This window comes from Esox lucius, chromosome 5 (assembly GCF_011004845.1).
Source record: "Esox lucius isolate fEsoLuc1 chromosome 5, fEsoLuc1.pri, whole genome shotgun sequence".
NCBI classification, from domain to species: domain Eukaryota; kingdom Metazoa; phylum Chordata; class Actinopteri; order Esociformes; family Esocidae; genus Esox; species Esox lucius.
In genome coordinates, this window is record NC_047573.1 from 869,919 (window position 1) to 893,751 (window position 23,833).

At 41.6% G+C, this 23,833-nt stretch overlaps 2 protein-coding genes across 3 annotated transcripts in view; both read left to right on the forward strand.

Moving 5' to 3' along the window:
• The window catches only part of nid1a (nidogen 1a), a 32,587-nt gene extending 20,966 nt beyond the window's left edge, over positions 1-11,621 (forward strand). Inside the window, exons 14-23 of one of the 2 annotated variants that reach the window (XM_034292306.1) lie at positions 99-218; positions 1,391-1,606; positions 2,261-2,433; positions 3,092-3,218; positions 3,301-3,472; positions 4,743-4,900; positions 5,287-5,410; positions 9,260-9,372; positions 10,621-10,733; positions 10,773-11,621. In XM_034292306.1, the coding sequence (XP_034148197.1) occupies positions 99-218; positions 1,391-1,606; positions 2,261-2,433; positions 3,092-3,218; positions 3,301-3,472; positions 4,743-4,900; positions 5,287-5,410; positions 9,260-9,372; positions 10,621-10,733; positions 10,773-10,787 (1,331 nt within the window). In that variant the 3' untranslated portion in view covers positions 10,788-11,621. Of the gene's footprint in view, positions 1-98; positions 219-1,390; positions 1,607-2,260; positions 2,434-3,091; positions 3,219-3,300; positions 3,473-4,742; positions 4,901-5,286; positions 5,411-9,259; positions 9,373-10,620 lie in introns of both variants that reach the window. The other variant, XM_034292305.1, reaches the window with a different exon arrangement.
• Positions 11,622-17,711: 6,090 nt separating this feature from the next.
• lyst (lysosomal trafficking regulator) overlaps positions 17,712-23,833 on the forward strand; it is a 101,419-nt gene continuing 95,297 nt past the window's right edge. Inside the window, exons 1-2 of the mRNA XM_034292354.1 lie at positions 17,712-17,769; positions 18,473-18,760. Of these exons, the coding sequence (XP_034148245.1) occupies positions 18,680-18,760 (81 nt within the window). The 5' untranslated portion in view covers positions 17,712-17,769; positions 18,473-18,679. The remainder of the gene's footprint in view (positions 17,770-18,472; positions 18,761-23,833) is intronic.

Sequence of the window (23,833 nt, forward strand, 5' to 3'; positions counted from 1 at the left end):
TAATCTGAGTCTTTGTACTTCTACTAGTTATTTCAGAGCATGTTATGTTGGCTGAGACCAAATTTTATGTGGTCTCCTTTCCTTTCATGTCCATGCAGATGTAGATGAATGCCAGTCAAACAGGTGTCACCAGGAAGCTGTGTGTTCTAATACCGAGGGTTCCTTCACCTGCCGGTGCCGGCCAGGTTACTATGGTGATGGATCCTACTGCTCCTCCGGTGAGTCTCTGTTGAACAGGAGGGCATCATAATGGCCGGTATGACTGAAAACACATTCTTATTTTCAGCAACAACCTGAGAACAATGAGATTCAACTTTCTTGCTCAGGGACAGAACGACAGGGGTTTTCATGTTGAGGATTAGAACTGACAACCTTCTGTTCACTGACCCAACGCTCTTGATCAGTAGGCTACCCTAAAAGATACTCTTTCATTTTGTTTCCTGTTGCTATAGTGGATACTCCATAAGTAGCAGTTTACTGCTGCTGTATTGGATACAGTAATGGTTATCGTTTCCTGTTGCTCACACTCTCACACTTTCATAACACATTCCTATCGTTGTCCAGCATCATTCTTAGAAATGAAAACACATTCCAGGGCTGGAGAGAAAGAGAGGGAAAGAGAGGGAGGTAGTAAGAAGAAGGAGAATTAGAACAGGATTGTTACATGGCTCGAGTGATAATAAACATTGTTGAGAGAAATGAGCTGGCTCCTTTTCTTCTCTCAGGACTGCAGTAAAAGCTACAGTGAAATCTAAGCCAGCTGTATTATAATCACTCAAGCAGCTGTTTACTACTACACCAGTTTAACACCACTGTTCAGTCCTACACCAGTTAAACACCACTGTTCACTATTACACCAGTTAAACACCACTGTTCACTACTACACCAGTTAAACACCACTGTTCACTACTACACCATTTAAACACCACTGTTCACTACTACACCATTTAAACACCACTGTTCAATCCTATACCAGTTAAACACCACTGTTCACTACTACACCAGTTAAACACCACTTTTCACTACTACACCAGTTAAACACCACTGTTCACTACTACACCAGTTAAACACCACTGTTCACTACTACACCAGTTAAACACCACCTTTCACTACTACACCAGATAAACACCACTTTTCACTACTACACCAGTTAAACACCACTGTTCACTACTACAACAGTTAAACACCACTTTTCACTACTAAACCAGTTAAACACCACTGTTCACTAATACACCAGTTAAACACCACTTTTCACTACTAAACTAACTAAACACCACCTCTTCTTAATGATGTGTCTATTCCCATCGCACATATTACTTTATTGGTTTGAATTGTTGATTTAATGTTTTTATGATTGTTTTGTTGACTGTGTACCACTCTGCCCTGTCAGAGCGTACAAAGACACAGTGTGAGACCCACAGGGACCGTCTTCTGGGCCCCCAGAGGCCCCGGCCAGTGCCTGTCGGTCAGTATGTGCCGACCTGTGACAGCCAGGGGGCTTATGAGGCCACACAGTGTCATGGCTCCATTGGGCAGTGCTGGTGTGTTGACCGCAGTGGACAGGAGATCCCAGGGACCCGGGCCGAGATCAGCAACAGACCTCTGTGTGAGTTCATTTTTCCAGACCTCATTTTATTAAACTTTTTTAATACAGAGAAATCAACTGAGACCAATGTCTCTTTCAGAGCTGAGCCCTGAATTACAAAAATAAAAGCACACACAACATGGAAATAAAACATACATTAAGAAAAGTAATAATACTTGAAAATAAAAACATAATTTAACGCATCCCATGAGTCAGTCACTGCACGTAATTCTCAGCTTTACAGCAAGGAATCACAGCTTGATAGTTTAATACTGTAGGTATGGAGCTGGTCACCATGGGTTGATAGTTTAATACTGTAGGTATGGAGCTGGTCACCATGGGTTGCTAGTTTAATACTGTAGGTATGGAGCTGGTCACCATGGGTTGCTAGTTTAATACTGTAGGTATGGAGCTGGTCACCATGGGTTGCTAGTTTAATACTGTAGGTATGGAGCTGGTCACCATGGGTTGCTAGATTAATACTGTAGGTATGGAGCTGGTCACCATGGGTTGCTAGTTTAATACTGTAGGTATGGAGCTGGTCACCATGGGTTGCTAGTTTAATACTGTAGGTATGGAGCTGGTCAAACAGGACATCCTGAAGCATCTAGACCACAGTTTTCCAGTTCAATGGCTGATTGGTTGATTGATTGTTGGTGCTGTATGGGTGTGTAGGTATAGAACAGGAGGTGGTTCGTCCCCCTGTAGGACCTACTCCCAGACCTGATGTCCACCCACTTCCCCCTGGCACAAACCTCCTTTTTGCTCAGAGTGGACGGATCGAATTTGTCCCACTGGAAAGCTATGACATGAAGAAGACCAAGGCAAAGACTGTCTTGCATCTACCCGTAAGTTGTTTTCTTCATCCTGTTGTGATTCTTCTCATTCCTTCTCCTCTTGGTGTTTAGGTATTAAAAGGTTAGTGACCATGTAGTTTATTCTGTTGTCTGGAATAGTTTAGTCCAAGTGTCCAGCTGTCTGATGTCTTGCAGATAGAAACTGTTTTTGAACCTCTTAAAGCATATTCTTGCAGATTAAGACATCTATGTACATATTCTTATAGATAAACACATTTTAGCATGCATAGTATATTAACATTTTTATAGATTAAGACATCTAAGTACATATTCTTATAAAGACCTCTAAGTATATTTTGTAACAGATCTGTTTATATTTAGTCTGATTTCCATCTTACTCACTCCAGATGAATGAAATACACCAACTCCCTCTCTCTCTAACAAACACACACATGCACACACATAAACCACATGTTGACATTCTGTCCTTCAGTAGTTCCAGTGCAATTATTACTCAACATTTCCACTAATTGTTTTCCCAACCAGCTGCTGTGTTGTTTCTGTTGTTGTGTGTCTAATCATGGACTTATTACACAACAAAACACAGATGCATCTGTAGCCTCAACATCAAACACAACTTTGGTTGTTGACCTCTGACCGCTTGGTTGACCCCTGTACTGACCTCTGACTTGTTTTGGCCTGTCTGCAGGAGAAGGTAATCATCGGTGTGGCATATGACTGCGTGGAGAAGATGGTGTACTGGACAGACATCACATCTCCCTCCATCAGCAAGGCCAATCTGCAGGGAGGGGAACCCGTTCCTGTCATCACATCAGGTTACTAGGGGCACAGGGTCAGGGGTCAGAGGTTGAAGTTCATGACTGTTTGTTTGATTGGCTGATAATGCGTGCCTTCTAGACCTGGAGAGCCCAGAAGGAATCGCTGTAGACCACCTGGGTCGGACCGTGTTCTGGACAGATTCCATGAAGGACCGCATTGAGATGGCCACTCTGGATGGGGCTCAACGACGTGTCCTCGTCGACACAGATCTGGTCAACCCTCGAGCCATCATCGTAGACCCTGTCCGTGGGTGGGTTGTCATGGAGACCAGTGTTCTAAACCCCTCGTCAGGGTGACTGTACCGGCCATCGGCCAATTCTAGCAAATTACTATTTGGCTATTAGCAGACACCTCTAGGAAACAGCTCAGTGTTTTCTTAGAAGGGATTACATTTAGAAATGTTTGTAATTTAGCAAAAACTTTCATCCAGGGCCATTTGCATGCAAAATGAGGGTAAACTGTCTTGCAGAAGGACAGAACAATTGCTAAGTTTATATATTAGTATTCAGATACAAACCAGTGCTTAATTTGTAAATCGGGAGGTCCCTGAACACATTGGGGCTTGTGAGAGACATGGATCCGGTTGGCAAATCGACGCGAATAGGCTACAGCACATCTGTAGAGCAAATAGGGGAAAATAAAAAGTTTAAACTTTCACAATCTTGTCAGGCAGTGTTGAGGCTACAGGAAGCTGCAGGAATAAGAAACTTTATGGTTGCTTTCAGTAGAATGTTTACAGGGCAAAGTGAACACAGTCTTGGAAATAGACAAGTCATGCGTAGCTGACCGGATCTGTGGAAAGTAGGTGCCAGAACAAACTGAGGAAAGTCTGAGAGGTGCTGGATCTTGTTCTAGCAGGATCCGGCTCAAATTAACCTCTGTTAGTAACATAGTGTTTTCTACTGGTCTACTAATCCCCCAGCCTTTCATGAATTAAATCAGTTGTACTACTTCCAAAATATTCTACTGGTCTCCTAATTCCCTAGACCGAAATAAATGAAATCAGCTGTAGTAGTTCCAAAATATTCTACTAGTCCCAAAATCCCCCAGTCCTTCATAAGTGGAATCAGCTGTGCTAGTTGGAGAATGTGTCCGATAAGTAACAAACAGGAACAGGAGATGAGGTTTGGGAAACACTGAATAACTGTAGATCAACCACTCTTTGGGATGCTGGGAATATATAGGGAATATATATATGGGAATATATAGTGAATATATGTATATGGGAATATATATATGGGAATATATATATGGGAATATATAGGGAATATATATATATATAAGGGAATATATATATGGGAATATGTAGGCCTGTCTACACTTTTACAGTTTGTCAGTGTGTAATACAATTAATAGCACTAACATATCTATGCACATCTATGCAAGCCTTTTCAAGTTTAAAAAAAACTTTACACCTGTTCTCTGCAATACAGTAACATGTAGGGTGTTTTCCGTGTTGGCAAAAAAAGGGTTTATTATCTTACTGCAAGTCAGATATTTAATGATCTTCACTCCAACAGGGTCATGTACTGGGCTGACTGGAACCGTGAAGCTCCTAAGATTGAAACTGCTGCCATGGATGGAACCAATAGGAAGGTTCTGGTTCAGAATGGCCTGGGTCTTCCTAATGGGCTCACCTATGACTCCCAGTCCTCTCTCCTGTGCTGGGCTGATGCAGGTGATATGGCCACTACAGCACCAGAGCTTTATCCAATACACCCTGGGACATAAACAATAATGTAACCAGAACCTTGTCCTGTAGATCCTGTAACATGAACACAACAATACTGTACATGTTTGTATTTACAGTATGTTAATTATGTGGATAAACCAGTGTTCCAGACTTAATATCCAGAGCCACTGAAAACCATGACTATATAAACATATAATCATCATGTTTTTTCTGGTCTTCATAACCATCATCATGTTTTGTGTGGTCTTCATAACCATCATCATGTTTTCTGTGGTCTTTATAATCATCATCATATGTTTTCTGTGGTCTTTATAAGAAACATCATATGTTTTCTCAGGTCGTTAAATCACCATGTTTTCTCTGGTCTTCAGGAAGCCACATGATAGAGTGTATGGACCCTGTCCAGGGAACCAGGAGGAAGGTGAAGGAGGGGATCCAGTACCCCTTTGGAATGACATCATATGGGAAGAACATCTACTACACTGACTGGTTAAGGTAGGACGCAAAGTACCACACAATAAGCTGAGGAGGAACAGGAGGGATATATCACACACAATGAGCTGAGGAGGAAGAGGAGGGATATATCACACAAAATGAACTGAGGAGGAACAGGAGGGATTTATCCCACACAATGAACTGAGGAAGAAGAGTAGGGATATATCACACACAATTAACTGAGGAGGAAGAGGAGGGATATATCACACACAATGAACTGAGGAAGAAGAGGAGGGATATATCACACACAATGAACTGAGGAAGAAGAGGAGGGATATATCACACACAATGAACTGAGGAAGAAGAGGAGGGATATATCACACACAATGAACTGAGGAAGAAGAGGAGGGATATATCACACACAATTAACTGAGGAAGAAGAGGAGGGATATGTCACACACAATGAACTAGATACAAAAAATGTTGGAAGTTTTCAGACATTTGAGTGTTGCTTATTTGTGGTTTAGTGAGTAGTGAAGTGTGTGTTTCCATATTTGGTGGAGTGTCTGTTTCAGTGTCTGTTTCAGTGTGTGTTTCAGTGTGTGGTGGAGTGTTTTTTTCAGTGTGTGGTGGAGTGTGTGTTTCAGTGTGTGGTGGAGTGTGTGTTTCAGTGTGTGGTGGAGTGTGTGTTTCAGTGTGTGCTGGAATGTAAGTTCCATATGTAGTGGAGTGTGTGATGTTTGAGTTGGGAGCCAGATCTGTCAAGTTGTCACTTGAGAGAATTGAATGGGTCAGGTGGTCAAAGGTCAATCCTCTCCACAGCCTCTCAGAGCAGTGAGAGGCCTTGAAGCCCCAGCCACTAGGCTCCTTTTGTGGATGCGTGCAGTTGAGGAGAGGTGGGGGGGTGACTGGGAGGGAAGTGGGGGGAGTTAAACAGCCTGTTAATAAAGTGGCAGCTGTTAGCAATTTGTCAGCCTCTTGGGAGATAAAGCAGCTGGTTTTTCTGGTGCCTGTCCAGTAGGGCCTACCCATCATGCACCACCCTATCCCTAACCATCATGCACCACCCTGTCTCTACCCATCATGCACCACCCTGCCCCTACCCATCGTGAACCACCCTGTCCTTAACCATCATGAACCACCTTGTTCTTAACCATCATGAACCACCCTGTCCTTAACCATCGTGAACCACCCTGTCCTTAACCATCATGATCCACTTTGTCCTTAACCATCTTGAACCACCCTGTCCTTAACCATCATGATCCACTTTGTCCTTAACCATCATGAACCACCTTGTCCTTAACCATCATGAACCACCTTGTCCTTAACCATCATGAACCACCTTGTCCTTAACCATCATGAATCACCCTGTCCTTAACCATCATGAACCACCCTGTCCTTAACCAACTTGAACCACCCTGTCCTTAACCATCATGATCCACTTTGTCCTTAACCATCGTGAACCACCCTGTCCTTAACCATCATGATCCACTTTGTCCTTAACCATCATGAACCACCTTGTCCTTAACCATCATGAACCACCTTGTCCTTAACCATCATGAACCACCTTGTCCTTAACCATCATGAACCACCCTGTCCTTAACCATCATGAACCACCCTGTCCTTAACCAACTTGAACCACCCTGTCCTTAACCATCATGATCCACTTTGTCCTTAACCATCATGAACCACCTTGTCCTTAACCATCATGAACCACCTTGTCCTTAACCATCATGAACCACCTTGTCCTTAACCATCATGAACCACCTTGTCCTTAACCATCATGAACCACCCTGTCCTTAACCATCATGAACCAACCTGTCCTTAACCAACTTGAACCACCCTGTCCTTAACCATCATGAACCACCTTGTCCTTTACCATCATGAACCACCTTGTCCTTAACCATCATGAACCACACTGTCTCCATGAACCACCTTGTCCTTAACCACTACCCCACTTCCCATCAGATATTTATTTTTACAGTGTAACTGCATCCTTTAGAGTGTATCATGCTGGGAAAACCCAAAGCTGATTATGATGTGATTATTGTAGTTCTCAGGGCTGTGTGGGCACATGTGTTTATTATGGATGTCACAATATCTGAACTTCAAACCATGATACAACGTTTTGCTTCCATGGCTAAAAACGTACAATAAATCAAGTGTATTTTTTCCTTAATAATTACCATTACATGATAATTTACTTTTCCAAGGAACATTGCTCTCTGTTTAGAAAAAGTATCTGACTAGGTTATTTTCAGATGTTATAACATAAAATAGCAAGGTAATTATGAATAAAGGCTATTTATTCAGATTTGTAGGAGTGAAAGGGCAGTCACCCTGTATTCGCCAACTGCTTAATAATGAACATTGCAGTACTTACGTGAGTAACTCCAGTACAATGAAAGAAGTGTCAATACATCAGGGACTGTTAAATGCCACAGACCCATCGGCTTTCTTCATGGACTGGTGTTTGAGATACACAGAATTTCCTGACTAGACAAACATCCACTTATGTGCATGTTAAAAAACATTTGTTTACCAACTATTTGTGCATTGATGCAATTATGCTATGGTACAATCCGTACTATATAGTATGATTTATTTGTATGATTATTATTTTGGATTATTTTAAATTTCGTGACATTCTTAAAGCATATGTAGTGTGTTGTCACATGGATGTGGAGTGTTGTTGTGTGTCACAGTAGGGATGTGTTGTGTTGATGACAACAACACGCTAAGATGACATTAACATGCTACATCAGTGGGATTTTGTGTGTTGTTACGTTGTCTCAGGGATGTGGTGTGTTGCTGTGTTGTCTCAGGGATGTGGTGTGATGGTGTGTTGCTGTGTCGTCTCAGGGATGTGGTGTTTTGTTGTCATCAGAGGGATGTAGCATGTTGTTGTCATCTTAGGGATGTGGTGTGTTGTTGTGTCATCTCAGGGATTTTGTGTGTTGTTATGTTGTCTCAGGGATGTGGTGCGTTGTTTTGTTGTCTCAGAAATGTGGTGTGTTGCTGTGTTGTCTCAGGAATATGATGTGTTGTTGTGTCATCTCAGGGATTTTGCATGTTTTTATGTCATCTCAGGGCTGTGGTGTGTTGCTGTGTTGTCTCAGAGATGTGGTGCGTTTTTTTGTCGTATTAGGGATGTGGTGTGTTGTTGTCATCAGAGGGATGTGGTGTGTTATGTCGTCTCAGGGATGTGGTGTGTTGTTATGTCGTCTCAGGGATGTGGTGTGTTGTTATGTCATCTCAGGGATGTGGTGTGTTGTTATGTCATCTCAGGGATGTGGTGTGTTGCTGTCATCAGAGGGATGTGGTGTGTTATGTCGTCTCAGGGATGTGGTGTGTTGTTATGTCGTCTCAGGGATGTGGTGTGTTGTTATGTCATCTCAGGGATGTGGTGAGTTGTTATGTCGTCTCAGGGATGTGGTGTGTTGTTATGTCATCAGAGGGATGTGGTGTGTTGTTATGTCATCAGAGGGATGTGGTGTGTTGCTGTCATCAGAGGGATGTGGTGTGTTGCTGTCATCAGAGGGATGTGGTGTGTTGCTGTCATCAGAGGGATGTGGTGTGTTATGTCGTCTCAGGGATGTGGTGTGTTATGTCGTCTCAGGGATGTGGTGTGTTGTTATGTCATCTCAGGGATGTGGTGTGTTGTTATGTCATCTCAGGGATGTGGTGTGTTGCTGTATTGTCTCAGGGATGTGGTGTGTTGTTATGTCATCTCAGGGATGTGGTGTGTTGTTATGTCATCTCAGGGATGTGGTGTGTTGCTGTATTGTCTCAGGGATGTGGTGTGTTGTTATGTCATCTCAGGGATGTGGTGTGTTGTTATGTCATCTCAGGGATGTGGTGTGTTGCTGTATTGTCTCAGGAATGTGATGTGTTGTTGTGTCGACACAGGGATGCTGTAGTCGTGGTGGATAGACATGCTGCCAAGGAGACAGATGAATTCCTGCCTCAGAAGCGGACCAGGGTTTATGGAATCACCATGGCGCACACTCAGTGCCCCTCAGGTACACACACATAAACACACACACACAGTGTACACACAGATAAACACACACACACACAGTGTACACACATCTTATATGCTCTCTGAAAGAATTTCTAAAATGTTTCACAGCATCTGAAAGTAAATAAGTTTTAGAACAATAGAAATGAATAGATGTGTTGCTTAAACTGCCTAAAAAGATGAAGGGATTCACAGCTTATGGCCACATCCTGATTTTGAAAGCCTGACTGAAGATCTGTCACACCAACCTAGCTTAGGGTTATCTTGAAACCTGACCAGGAGGGGACCATTCCTGCCCCCAGCTATGAAAGTCTTCTTCTTTGAAATGTTTCTCTTTTGCTATTTGCCTTTCTTTCCTGTTTAGTCTGTCTCTTTCTGTGGAAGGATATTATCAGATAGGGAAGCAGGATGTGTAGAGTTAAGAGGCCAGGGGCCCAATCCCATTCTACCACTAAACATCTGGACTCTGCTCTGTTCTCCCTCTGATATATATATATATATATATACACACATACATCTGGACTCTGCTCTGTTCTCCCTCTGATATATATATATATATATATATATATATATATATATATATATATATATATATATACATACACACATACCAGAGGGAGAACGGAGCAGAGTCCAGATGTATGTGTGTGTGTATATATATATATACACACTGTATATGTAGAACATTTTGCCTTATTTTTTCTTTAAGGCAATGGGATTCCACCTAAATCCTTACATCATAAGAACTGTTATAAGGAACAAGGTATTATACACAGTAGGTAAAAACATCAGGCAACTGATAGGTGCATATTATTTTTTGTGTGTATATAAAAACATGAAGACAAACTTAATAAGGGTCTCAAAGGAAAAAATATGACAAGTATGAATAAAATAATTCACCATAACGTGTTGGGGTGTGGTCAGTCTGCCAAAGTCTCTGAGACCACCATGATAATCAGAGGGTCTGTCAGAAATATTTACCATATAACTCTTGTCACTCATGGGAGAGATGTCAGAGACTATGCAGTGGACCTTGGTCTTGTAGTAGTGTAGTCAACATAAGCTCTTAAATTGCATGAGACAGTGTCTTGATTTGACTAATCATTTATGAATGTGAGTCATATACTGTACATGGGGTTTCCATTATAAAACCCTGCAGACGTAGAGATATAGAACTGGAACAGGCAGAACACTCAGAACATGCAACAATAATATTAATAATATTAAACTGTTTCTCTTTCCCCACCAGGTCAAAACTACTGCTCGGTTAACAATGGAGGATGCACCCATCTGTGTTTAGCCACTCCCAGTGGTCGCACCTGCCTCTGTCCCAACAATGCAGTGGGAGTGGGCTGTGTGGAGGGAGACAGGTATTGAGCAGTGGGAGTGGGCTGTGTGGAGGGAGACAGGTATTGAGCAGTGGGAGTGGGCTGTGTGGAGGGAGACAGGTATTGAGCAGTGGGAGTGGGGAAGGTTGAGGGTGCAGGTATTTAAAAGCAGGAGTGTGCCAGGTTGGGGCCGGAGAGGGGCAGGTGTTAAGAAGCTCAGGGGGGGCAAGTATTGAGGTGAGACAGACAGGGAATTGTTAATAATTGCCATATTCCAGGCTGACTACATTTGTAAAGACCTGTCCGATCTCACAAGGTCATAACATGCAATATATTAGCTGAACACATCATTGATGTCTTTAAACAAATAATTGAACAGTTACAACTGCTACAATAGCAAACTGATGTCTGATTATGTAGTTGAAGACACGTCCAACCAACCTTTTGTTAAACAAATCAATGCCCATTTTCCCAGGGTATAATTGGTGTAAGTCATACAATGAAATGCTTACATGCAGTTTAACCTCTTAGAAATGAAGAAATTATTAACAGTATTTCCACATATTTGGGGGAAGTGGTATGTGGAAAGACCATGCAGTAGAAAGACTGCAATGTAGTCAGTTTGGAACATGGCCAGAGTAGTTGAATAGAACCCAGTCTGGTACTCTGGTGCCCGATGCAGTAGATTGTCAAAATGCCACTGAAACAGAAAAAATGAACTGCTGTAACTATTTTCATCACAAACAGTTTATATTTTTTTTTTATCTCTCATGTCCTTTATAAACTCATACATTAGTATTTTGAATGGTGCTGTTACAAAATGTCAAGGAATTTCAATGAGTCAATTTGTTATATGATGATTACTACGATGTAAAGTGAGCTGTTATTGGTTAAAATAAATCCTGGCTTTTACAAGACTGCCCTTCTTGCTCTGTGGAGTGTCTTGAATGAGATCACAGTATACTTAGATCACAGTATACATCTACATTGTTTGTATTTTATTGTTTACAGTATTCGACATAGGTCTAGTAGAATTATTAAGTATTGAAATTGTTGTTTCACAATGTTGCAATGGTTACTGTATAGTTAGTTTGAAGATATTTTTGTTCTGATTTAAGTAGTTAAGTTTAGCTAATATGTGTAATTTAACTTTAAAAATAGGCCTTATCTATGTTGTGTTGGTTTAGAAAAGTACATCTAGAAGAGCTAGGTTAAATAACCAATTCGTATTATTATGAACCTACCCAACTTAAAAATACATATCTACATTATTCATGTAACGAGATATTAGTGAGGTGGATCTTGTGAATGTGACGGTGTACATTTTACACTAAAACCGATCTACTTCAATTCACATGATAGAATGATAGCGCATTCCACGAGAAATCTAACATTTCAAAACATCTCCAGATGCTACGCTGACATCGCATTCGACGAGGTTAATGGCAATGTCGGACGCCAAGGGCTGTTGTCACCAGGGCTTTGGTCCATCTTCATAATGTAGTTATGGCGCCATCTCGCTTCCGGTTGCAGGCACCGCGCTCAGTCGGGCTACACTGCGGGTCGCTTCCGAATCATTAAAAATAAATCTGTTTATGTAGCACGTTCCGTGGGTATCTATGCCAGGGTATGAAAATACTGTATATCGATTCAATAATTATACTAGTAGCCTAACAGTATCGTAATAATACGGGCTATTGATTTATTCAGTCAAAATAGGGAAAACTCCGTCCCTAAGCCTAGCGACATCAATTAATAGAAAAACAAAGCTCGTTACTTAAACAATTGGAGCTTAAGCCTCTTCCTGTCTTTCTCAAAAAACATTTCTTATTCAGCATTTCCCTTTGAACTGAATGATTCATCGTCACAAGTAACGCACAGAAGCGCATGCAGCGGTGAACACACACTTTGCGACTGTGAAATTGAGTATGCATTTATCCCCTCCGGACTGTCCTTCCTCCAGGGGCAGCCACGAGCAGTGAGCAGCATCCTTCAGCATCCATATTAGGAACATTATCATTCCTCCCCAGAAACTCTGTTCTTCCTCTTCTATCGGTGCTCTGGGATTATTTCCAGGTGGTTGTCAACTCATGGTCAGGGACAGCACTGGAGAGCGTTCTGCATGTTTTATGGCGTTCTTTATGGAGGAAACCCATGTGAACATGAGGAGCACATGCAAACCCCACAGAAAGAGGTTCAATAAAATGCTTATATTAAAATACACTAACATAGCTCTGTGTTCTTCATAGGACAATCAAAGTGAATTATTAAGTGCTTAATAAAAAATGAAACAAACTGGCAAAATGATCAAACGCTTTATTCAGCAAACACAGCATATCACAAGTGTGCTACTACTTGTACTAGAAGTCATTTTCGGCATTCACAGTACGCCAAATATACTTGACTCTCTGTAATTTCCTAACAAAAAATGCAGACCTATGTCCCAATTTTTTTTTAATAAAGCCGAACACACAAATATAAACAGTTAGCTCACGTTATCCACAGAAAAGAGTTAATACTACCATAAAACGTCAGGCGCTAACGCTAGCCACTTACCTTTAAAATGACAAATGGCCTACATATTTGTAACATTCGGTAAATTGCGTGATTTAGATTTACACATATTGATATCTGTACCTCTTTGAAGACGAATATATGTAAGACCCATGCATTGAGACATTTTTCAATGTTTTGGACAATGTTAATCAGTCACATACCGTTATCATGTGAAGCGAAAACAAAATCTGTTTCAGAAGCGACCCACAGCGGAGCTCTACTAAGAGCGGAGACCGCAACCGGAAGTGACCCACAGTAATGCCGGAAGCGAGCCCTGTAGCCAGACCCCTCTAATGTTCTGCAATTGTCAGTGGGTGCTCTACCATCATAATGCACTAGATGTGGCTGTTGATTAATTTAGTTTCCAACTTTGAACGGCACTTCCCCAACATGATGGGTTGCCATAGTGTTTCTCTCTCAGAGCAAATGTACTACAAAAAGGCAAACATAATATCATTTTCGAATGACAAATTGTCACTTTTTTATTCAAACGTGTCCGTACAATGTGTGTACCAATACATGCATGTAAATGGATGAGAATTTAGATGAATAGCCTAAAATAGTCTATATACGAAATAATAACCTAGGTAAGTTATTAGGACTAAGAGATATTAGAAATACCTCGCACCACAAAAACATTTTAAAAATGAAAACCAGGTAAAACTGCACCGAAACTAGAGCTGCTCAATACAGTTTCTGGAGAGTTAAGCTCCTATAGTTTCTCCCAACAGCAGACTCATTCATCTGGGCCTCCAGTTAACTATTCAAATGCGCTAGATTAGAACCTTCACATGGTAGCGTTCAAGGAACAAGACTGAGCATCCCAGCTCTCCAAGCATCTGATGTGTCTATATGTTTTGAATTCTCAAATGTTTTCTTTTTTCTTTTAGATATATATGTTTTCTTTAAATTTTTCTTTATTTAATGCACTTTGAGATTATTCTGAATAAAGAATAGTGCTCTACAAATGTTAAATTATTATTATTATTAAGTAATCAGTTTATACCTCAATACAGGAGCCTAATTAAAGAAAATTTGCAAAGATATAGATATATTTAATTAAGGGCTAAATATTTATTAAATAATCAATCCAGAAGGATTATATGCCACCTTAAGGCTGACTGATCTGTGGGTGGACACTACACATGGTACAAAAAGGAATCACCAGTTTTGGTGTGTACATTTTTCAATAACAGATTCATTCAGCATTCATCCAAAGCAAACTAGTAAATATTTAAGTGTGACCTCCCTGTGGTAATCAAAAACACAACCATGGCATTGCTAGCAAAAGGCTCTTACAAATGAGCAAAGAGGTTGAAAAAAATGGGACAAACAATTCAACACACTGTCAATGTAGATTTTCCATTAAGTTGATTTCAACATAGTGTGATGTATGATTTTCTGTAAGGTTTTGTAAACTGAGGAATGCAAACAAAGCCTGGTGACATCCAAGCTGTTACATCGGCCATTATTTTAGTTTGTTTTGTATGCATTTTCTATGTAAAATATTTTTTTCATTATGCACAATATTTAAAAGAGGCATGATGTAATCTCTGTAATGATTTATCCTAATGGAGGTTGTATCATGCCCTTTGTGGTCTTTTGACCTGAGTGTTCTCATTAGTCCCAGGCTCCAGGAGGACAGCACCTCCTTCCAGCAGACCCTGGATGTGCACGTCTCTCTCCTTCACCATGTCCAGAAAACACTTGTCGTCATAGTATTTCTAGGTATGGAAACACAGAGGTGTAATTAAACTGTATGAAAAGCATTAAGTAAAACGTTATCATTATACATATTGCATAGAAATGGGAATATTTTTTATTTAAAAACCCATCCAGACAAGCATGTATGAAAGACAGAGGAAACACGACCTTGAGGATCAGTTCTCCTGACCTTCTGGCCTTGGCTGCAGCCTCACGAGCTGCTCAGCGACCTTATAATGACTGTAGTAGCAGACTCAGGATATTTCCTGCAAAACAAAATTCCATGATAGAGAGATTTAATCAAATCCCCAAATATCAAGACTAAAATAATATGATATTCTTAAAATATCATACTATAAAATATAAAACATCATAAAATATCACAGGGCATGTGCCTGTGCACGTACCTGCTCTGAGGTACTCCAAACGCCTCACACCTGTATGAGCTGCATGCTCGTGGCAGGCAGCTGCACGGTTGTCTCGGTAACGATGAGGCGGATGGAGAGATTTGACATCGAAGTGGAATCACTGTAGGCAGATTCAGTAAATGTTTAGTTTTTTGTGTATGTATTTCATGATGATCGCGTGTACGATTCGATGCCCTGCAAGGAAACGAGGTGTACCTCATTCTTCTGTGCTGGAGGTGTAACCCTAGCTACCATCTACCCGCAAACATCTAATCTTATGTAATGGTAAAGCATTGGTAAATGAAAGCATTGGTAATTACAGCCAAGTTGATATGAGGGCCAGATTGGAAATGTGGCCATGTCAGTGGGTTAACATCTCTCATAGGATGGATCTTTAATAACCATAGAGAGTCAAGACACCAGATTAACGTCCCTTCCAAAAGACAAGACGGTATGCATGGCAATGTCCCCCTCATTGCCCTGGAGCACAGTGGGGGTTGCTACCATTAGGTAAGACAGGCAGCCCCAGAAGGCCTAGGGCCCCTGTGGAAATTCTATCTGAAAGACATTTTAAAATATATAATACCTGTCCTGGACCATCATGAACGGCCACCAGACTGAGGTTAAGAAGACTTTGATTCAGTTCCATCATGTAGTTCTTCTAACATCACACATTTTAATTATAATGACGCCAATGTTGATCATGATGGTGATCGCAACAGTGCTACTGATCACAAGTTAGCAGTGTTGATTTTTACCCTGCCCTGGCACCCCAAGAAAGCTCTGACTGTGTAGTGACACAGAATGTAATGTCTGATCCATATGTGGCCTTCCCAGCTGACAGACAGGGAGAGGTGCAGCCTAGTGAGAAAAGCAAGATATATGAATGCACTTGATCATGATTAAGAAACTGTAGGCAAACACTTGAACAAAGTGGCTAAGTTCTTTGCTCTTCACTGCAGTTGTAGCTTATAAGGCAGTATATGTACCCTTCAGATAATTCTTGTTAAACTAGTTGATTTACTCTACAGAAACAGACAGCAATGTAAGTGTCTTTGGAAGTGACTGTCCCATTCAACAATAAAGAAAGAAGGTGTGTTTGATAAGGACAACAAGGTAAAAGATAGATGATGTTGGGGCCTCAACCAGTTTTTGCCTAGGGCCCCCAAATCTCTAAAACCACCTCTGCTGGAGTACTGGAATCTGATATTTAGACCAGCAGGAAGAATGCCCTCTACTGACTCTCCGACATTAGTTCCAGCATCATCTGGAGGCCTTTCTTGGGACCAATCAAGACTGATCCTGCTCAGCTTCAGAAGCAAACCAGCAGTGGGATTCAGAATGCTATGATGATGGACAGAAATCATTACTATTAAGTCAGATATGATTACTACACATTCCAAAACATCTATAAAGTAGCCTATCCATAATGATAGGCTACTATATTCTTGGTAACAATATTCTTTGGTAACAATAATCTTTTTTTACAGATTACATAAAATTTGGTAAATATTTTTTACTTGTAGATGCTAGCATCTTACCAACTGAGCTCTTGTACATTTGTACGTATCTAGTTATGTTTGTCTTTTTTAAATTATTTTTAATAATCTCAGTTATTTATGAACATTCCGTTCTTATGCATATATCTTGTGTTTTTGAGCAACTGACACTTTTAAATGTTTTGGGATATATATCTTGTGTTTTTATGCTACATGTTTGCAGATTGACAGTAAATTTAAATGCTGAGGTGGATGACACAGAAGGGGGAAACGTCCGCTTTAACAGCCCAGACTGGAACCTCTCTAATCAGCAGACTACGTAACCAACTTCTAGTATTCTCTGACCAGACCATCTCTCTTAGTTCTTACTAGGAATCAAAAACTTTGCCTCTGTTGGTTGACCTGTCCTGATTATTACATAAGATCATTTTTTCTGGGTTTTTTGGTCTTGAATGGTTTGATATTCTATGCAAAGCGCTATAAAATTCTATAAATTATTATAAAAGAATACGCATATTTATAGACCACAGCTCAGCTAAAAAAAAACATTTACCACATGTGTTAGCACATGAAATTTCCTATCGGTCAGTAACATTTATTTTGGGATAATTACTGTTTGGGGTTTCCATTTCGAATTTTGTTCCTCCAGATAGACCCTTCATTATAAACTAGAGGAAATATAAAACAAAACGTGCCCACTGCTAACGTCAAATGATTGATGGGTTAGCCAGAGTGTCAGTGTAGAAGCGCTTTCATTGATTGGGGGATAGCTTCCTATTATCCAATGGCAACTAGACCAGAGCTTTTGGAGGCGTTGCCTTTCTCGGTTTGTGTATTCAGTGTGATCTCTCTACAGTGTATGGCTTTACCGCTTCGAAAGCGACCTGGGTACGCATACAAACAGGTATGTGAGAAAATCCAGTCAACCAGCTACTTTTAGTTTTTTTACGTTTTTTGTGAAAGTGAAAAAGTAACAGTTTGAAGGGTTCTAACGGCTTTGGGGTGTTTGTTGGATATCGTTTCGTTATGCAGATGCCTCATTCGAGATGCAGAACATTTCAGTTTGACAGCTCGAGCGAACGCTGCTTCTAGCTACACCGCTAACTTAGCTAGCTAGCTAGCTAGCCAGCCAGCCAGCCAGTCAGCCAGCTAGCTAGCTAACGATACTGTCTGAGTCCGATGTTTAGCTATCTCCTAACCTAATATATGTCTCTGATGTAGCAAAATGCACTTGCGGCTTTTTCGAGCAAACCACTTAAGCCTGTAGTTATTGGTTCCACCTTCTAGCCATCCTGCCTATAACCGTACAGTCCAGTTATTGTAATGTACTACCAGTACCGCTGCCAAATATATAGCTACTAATGACTGTTACTGTACGCAGGGTAGCAATCAACCAGCTCAGCTTTTAGTCAGCCTTGCAATCATTTCTAATCTCTTCTGTGATATTCTAGAGTAAAGGATTTAGATAAATAATACCACTAGCGTTATCTGTCCAATGTAGCTTACCAACTACATACAGTGTGATATCTTTACAGACATTCCTGCAGGTTGTCAGATGATCAGTAGATTGTATATTGTGTAATATGGCTTTATTGTGTTTTCTGCAGAAAAAGCAACCTGCTGATCTAGCTAACTGCAACCAGGTGTGGACTATGTGTGACTTCTGTTTGGATGTTTTTTGAACTGAGCTGCCCCTTGCCCTAGCTCTTATTTTACCTCAGCGGAAGAGGAGACAACCTGGTCTCCAACTCCACTCTGCTCTTCTACTGGGAGTTTAGACCTTGACTGGAGCACACTGACTGTCTGGGGACATCATGGCCAGTCCGCACCTGGCTAACTTGGCTTTCGCCTGGGAGAAGTACATGGACTGTCGACTTGGAGGAGCAGAGCTTCAGGTAGGTCAGTGGATAGGAGGGCTCGCTGTGTGGCAGAGCTTTTCTTCCCCATAGAATATGGTTACATCAACTTGTAGAAGGAGGGTTTTGTCATTGAATAACACGTGACGCAGGTTACCGTAGCTGTGAGAAACCCTTCCTGCGGTCAACGAACCTGACGTGATGGGATTGGCTGCAGTACTAATGGGTACTGCTAGTATAATGGCCTAATGGGATGTTTGCTGCGAGTAATTATACCACCGGTCATTTCCTTGTTGGGTTCTAGTAAGACACATGGTCAATTTATCCGGTAAGAGATTAGACCAACTCAGGAATATAAGAATGGTGATGGTTTATCACAGGATTTGGCTGATAGAGGAACAAATTAGCAATCTGTTTCCCCTCGAACGACTTCTAGTCTGTATTCCGCTTGGCTTGTCTCCTGTCCCCAGAAGGCATTTCAGCTGCTACTTAGGTCACATCATACAGCGAATAATGGAAAGCTGTTTCTGCAAAACCCTCTTATCTGTGAAGGGACATGACTTGATAGCGGGTCAGATAGGGAAGCACTCTGGCAGGAGGGAGGGGCTAATGTATGCTGTGTGGACCAATGTCTCAACAGGCCTCCTTATTTTGGGTTTTCTTCTTTTACTGTTTTTGGTCCAGAAAGTATTTTCCTTTATTCCCTTGTTGTATTATCAGAGCACACCCACTTTACCTTGGTATCATTTTGTGTATTGTTTTTTGATTTTCATTAAACAAAACAATTTGAGAGAGATAAGAAGCCAAACAATTAAAAGAGAGTCTAGTCTGTGTCTAGTTTTGTTTTCTTCCTGGCATAGAAAAGGCTGTAGTACAGCTAGTTTTGCCTGGCTGTTGACAAGGCCTTGTTACTCTGTGCCACATCACCCTCTGGCATGGATATCTTCATGTCTACTCTGCCTCCTGGAAGGCTGTATTTACCAGAGGGAGGATAGTATCCTGTCTGCCTCCTGGAAGGCTGTATTTACCAGAGAGAGGACAGGATCATGTCTGCCTCCTGGAAGGATGTATTTAATAGAGAACGGACAGGATCACGTCTGCCTCCTGGAAGGTTGTACCTACCAGAGAGAGGACAGGATCATGTCTGCCTCCTGGAAGGCTGTATTTACCAGAAAGACTACAAGATCATGTCTGCCTACTGGAAGGCTGTACCTACCAGAGAGAGGATGCCTTCGTGTATACTGGAAGGCTGTGTGGGTGTATGCACACATTATACTTAACTTAGAATTTCTGGTGAGGACATTATGCTTTTCTGTAATTGTACAAAATACTTATTTTGGCTTGGAGTAAAGGTTAGAATTTGGTTTTCAGGTTATGGTTGGGCTACATTTATGAGTACGGTTATAGATTTGAAGTTAGATTTTGTTTTAGAGTTTAGTGTGTGTGTGTGTGTGTGTGACAGAGTGTTACAGCTAGTTGATTATCCATGTGGGTGAGTGTCAACCACAGCTGTTTTGTGATTGGATGTCTGTCCAAGGAAAGCATAGGGCTTCGCTCTGGCAGTTGGCATACTCAGCCAGTCTGGTAGAACCAGCCTGATAGCTGTGTTCACCACGGTGAGTCATTCCATGGAACGGCTGATTTAGCATGCTAACATTGAGCAGTCTCTGAAGAAGATGTATTTTTGTTAAGACCTCTCCGAGGGCAGTTCTACGTCCTCCAATGTCTCTGCCCAGTGGCAGCTAGGTCACCAGACTCCGATTAGGAAGGACCACCTCTGGAGAAATATCTTGGGTATTAGACTGCTGACTTGGAACAAAGCCACTGATCTGAAGGGCAAAGGGCACTGATGTAGGGCTGGGAATCAGTACTGGTGCAGGGTGGAAACATTAACTGGATATCACAATGGCACAGCAGACTCACTCTGAATCCTTTGCTGTGCCACAATGAGGCTTCATAATGCTCCCTTAGCATTAAGGCTTCATAATGCTCCCTTAGCATTGAGGCTTCATAATGCTCCCTTAGCATTGAGGCTTCATAATGCTCCCTTAGCATTGAGGCTTCATAATGCTCCCTTAGCATTGAGGCTTCATAATGCTCCCTTAGCATTGAGGCTTCATAATGCTCCCTTAGCATTGAGGCTTCATAATGCTCCCTTAGCATTGAGGCTTCATAATGCTCCCTTAGCATTGAGGCTTCATAATGCTCCCTTAGCATTGAGGCTTCATAATGCTCCCTTAGCATTGAGGCTTCATAATGCTCCCTTAGCATTGAGGCTTCATAATGCTCCCTTAGCATTGAGGCTTCATAATGCTCCCTTAGCATTGAGGCTTCATAATGCTCCCTTAGCATTGAGGCTTCATAATGCTCCCTTAGCATTGAGGCTTCATAATGCTCCCTTAGCATTGAGGCTTCATAATGCTCCCTTAGCATTGAGGCTTCATAATGCTCCCTTAGCATTGAGGCTTCATAATTCTCCCTTCGCATTGAGGCTTCATAATGCTAAATGTATTTATAAAGCCCTTTTTACATCAGCAGTCACAAAATGCATTTACAATACAACCAGCCTGAAACCCGAAGGAGCAAGCATAAATGCGAGTCGGTAGAACATAATCCAGGTCAGCAGCAATACCAGATGGACAAGGACAGGGACAACCCAGTTGGGGTGGGTGGTCTGCAGACTGGCTGCTGAAATCGTTAGTTATCTTCTTGATCTGTAACACAACCAGGAGGACTTTGGATAGGGACAGCAACGTGTCTTTCAAGCCTGGTACTCCTGAGGTGTGGTCTAAGACCTAATGTCCTCCTGGTTGTGTTTAAATGGAGCAGGAGACGAGCGCATTCCTCAGATTTACAGTGGAGAAGGAGAGCTGACCCTACTCCCTCGTAACAAAATTAGCAGCGTAAGACCTTGGAGCTGAGATGGGTTGGTCCAGAGACATTGTGGCCCTATCTGCGGGAGACCCTGGACAGGACCCCACACTCTGAACCTTCTTAATGCTCTGTCACACACAGAAGCTACATAATGCTGTCAAACCTTTATAATGCCCTGTCAACCAATGAACCTTAATAATGCTCTGTCAAACCTTTAATAATGCTCTGTCATAATGCACAAAAATCTGAAGTCATTGTTTTTTTGTCTGATGAGTATTGAGACACATCTGCTTTGGTGCCAGAGTGTCTCCATCAATGAGTGCCTCTCTGTGAGTGAGAACAGACCTGGGACTTCACTTTCATAGTGTCTGTGTGTTTCAACAACAGGGTCAGGTATTTAAGGACCTGGGCAGATGCTGCCCGCTGGGTTCACATGACAACTACTCTTGTCGTTTATTTGCCATTGAAATCCCCCATGAAGACCAGAGAATTTGTTCTCTCTGACATAGAATCAGGCCTCTGTTTCAGGGTAGTCTGGGCATAGTATCTGTGTTCAGTGCTACACACTCACACACTCAGTCGACCGTGTGGTCCTGTCTTGCCTGGTATAATGACCTGGTTTGGTCCCAGTTACTGTACTCTATCATGATAACAAGCTGTGCTCTTCACACTGCACTGTGCTTCTGTAAAACTGCTGATGTAAAAAATTGATTTGATTCATTCACACTGTCTGTCTGTCTGTCTACTGGCTCAGGGTAATGTTATGACTGCTGTCTGTCTGTCTACTGGCTCAGGGTAATGTTATGACTGCTGTCTGTCTGTCTACTGGCTCAGGGTAATGTTATGACGGCTGTCTGTCTCTACTGGCTCAGTGTAATGGAATGACTGCTGTCTCTCTCTACTAGGGCTGTCAACTAATATTCTAAATTCGAATAAAAATTGAATCGTTTTTAAAATACGAATTTCGAAGGTGAAAATTAATATTCGAATAAAAAAATACAATTGGGGGAAAACGCTTGCGGTAGCCCACTGCTTTGCGAGTGGGCATGCTAGCGTGCCTGATTGCAGTCAGTTTTTTTTTTTCCTAGTTTTTTTTGTACAAGTGCCAAGAATATAAGTAGCCTTTTTCGTTTCTAAAAGCACTTTATTTTTTATGAACCTCAGGGTAAAAGTTCTTTGTCACATTTCTCGGAATGGTCTGCTTCCACTGGTTTGATTATTTACCGTTTCATGTCTAGGAAAAGCTCCATGTTTATCACAGCACAGCTTGCTCTGAGCGTTCAATGTCGGTTCTATATAGGCTACTGTGAAACTTAAATTTATGTTTATATTTGTTTCAATCACTGAATGAAGCCTGCTACATTTGGGACAATAGTCGCAACCTTAAATTGCTTGCACAAAACTCTTGATCAGCACTCAAAATGTGTTAATTGTTGTTAATTTTTAACCGTTATGCGCACAGCCGCACATTGCGCAGAGAGCCTCAGGGCGAGAGAGAGAGAGAGTGCTCACGTGAGGGAGCGAGCGTGAGTTCTACGGTCTTGGTCATCATTTTATTTACTTGTTATTGTGTAGGTTATACATTGTCAAATATGTTTAAACTTAAATAGACTACCTATACAAGTAGTTATGTCTCTTTGTATTAATTTGTCCTGTCATTGACATAATGCGCGTCATTGACGTAATGCGCGTCATTGACGTAATGCGCGTCATTGACGTAATGCGCGTCATTGGCGTAATGCGCGTCATTGGCGTAATGCGCATGCGCAACCAGATGTTTGAATAGTTCGAATATTATGTGTTTTTTTAGAGGGAATATTCGAACGTAATTTTTGAGCAATTTTGACAGCCCTATTCTCTACTGGCTCGGTGTAATGTAATGACGGCTGTCTGTCTCTCTCTACTGGCTCGGTGTAATGTAATGATGGCTGTCTGTCTCTCTACTGGCTTGTGTAATGTAATGACGGCTGTCTGTCTCTCTCTCTACTGGCTCGATGTAATGTAATGACGGCTGTCTGTCTCTCTCTCTACTGGCTCGATGTAATGTAATGACGGCTGTCTGTCTCTCTCTCTACTGGCTCGATGTAATGTAATGACGGCTGTCTGTCTCTCTCTACTGGCTCGATGTAATGTAATGACGGCTGTCTGTCTCTCTCTCTACTGGCTCGGTGTAATGTAATGACGGCTGTCTGTCTCTCTCTCTACTGGCTCGGTGTAATGTAATGACGGCTGTCTGTC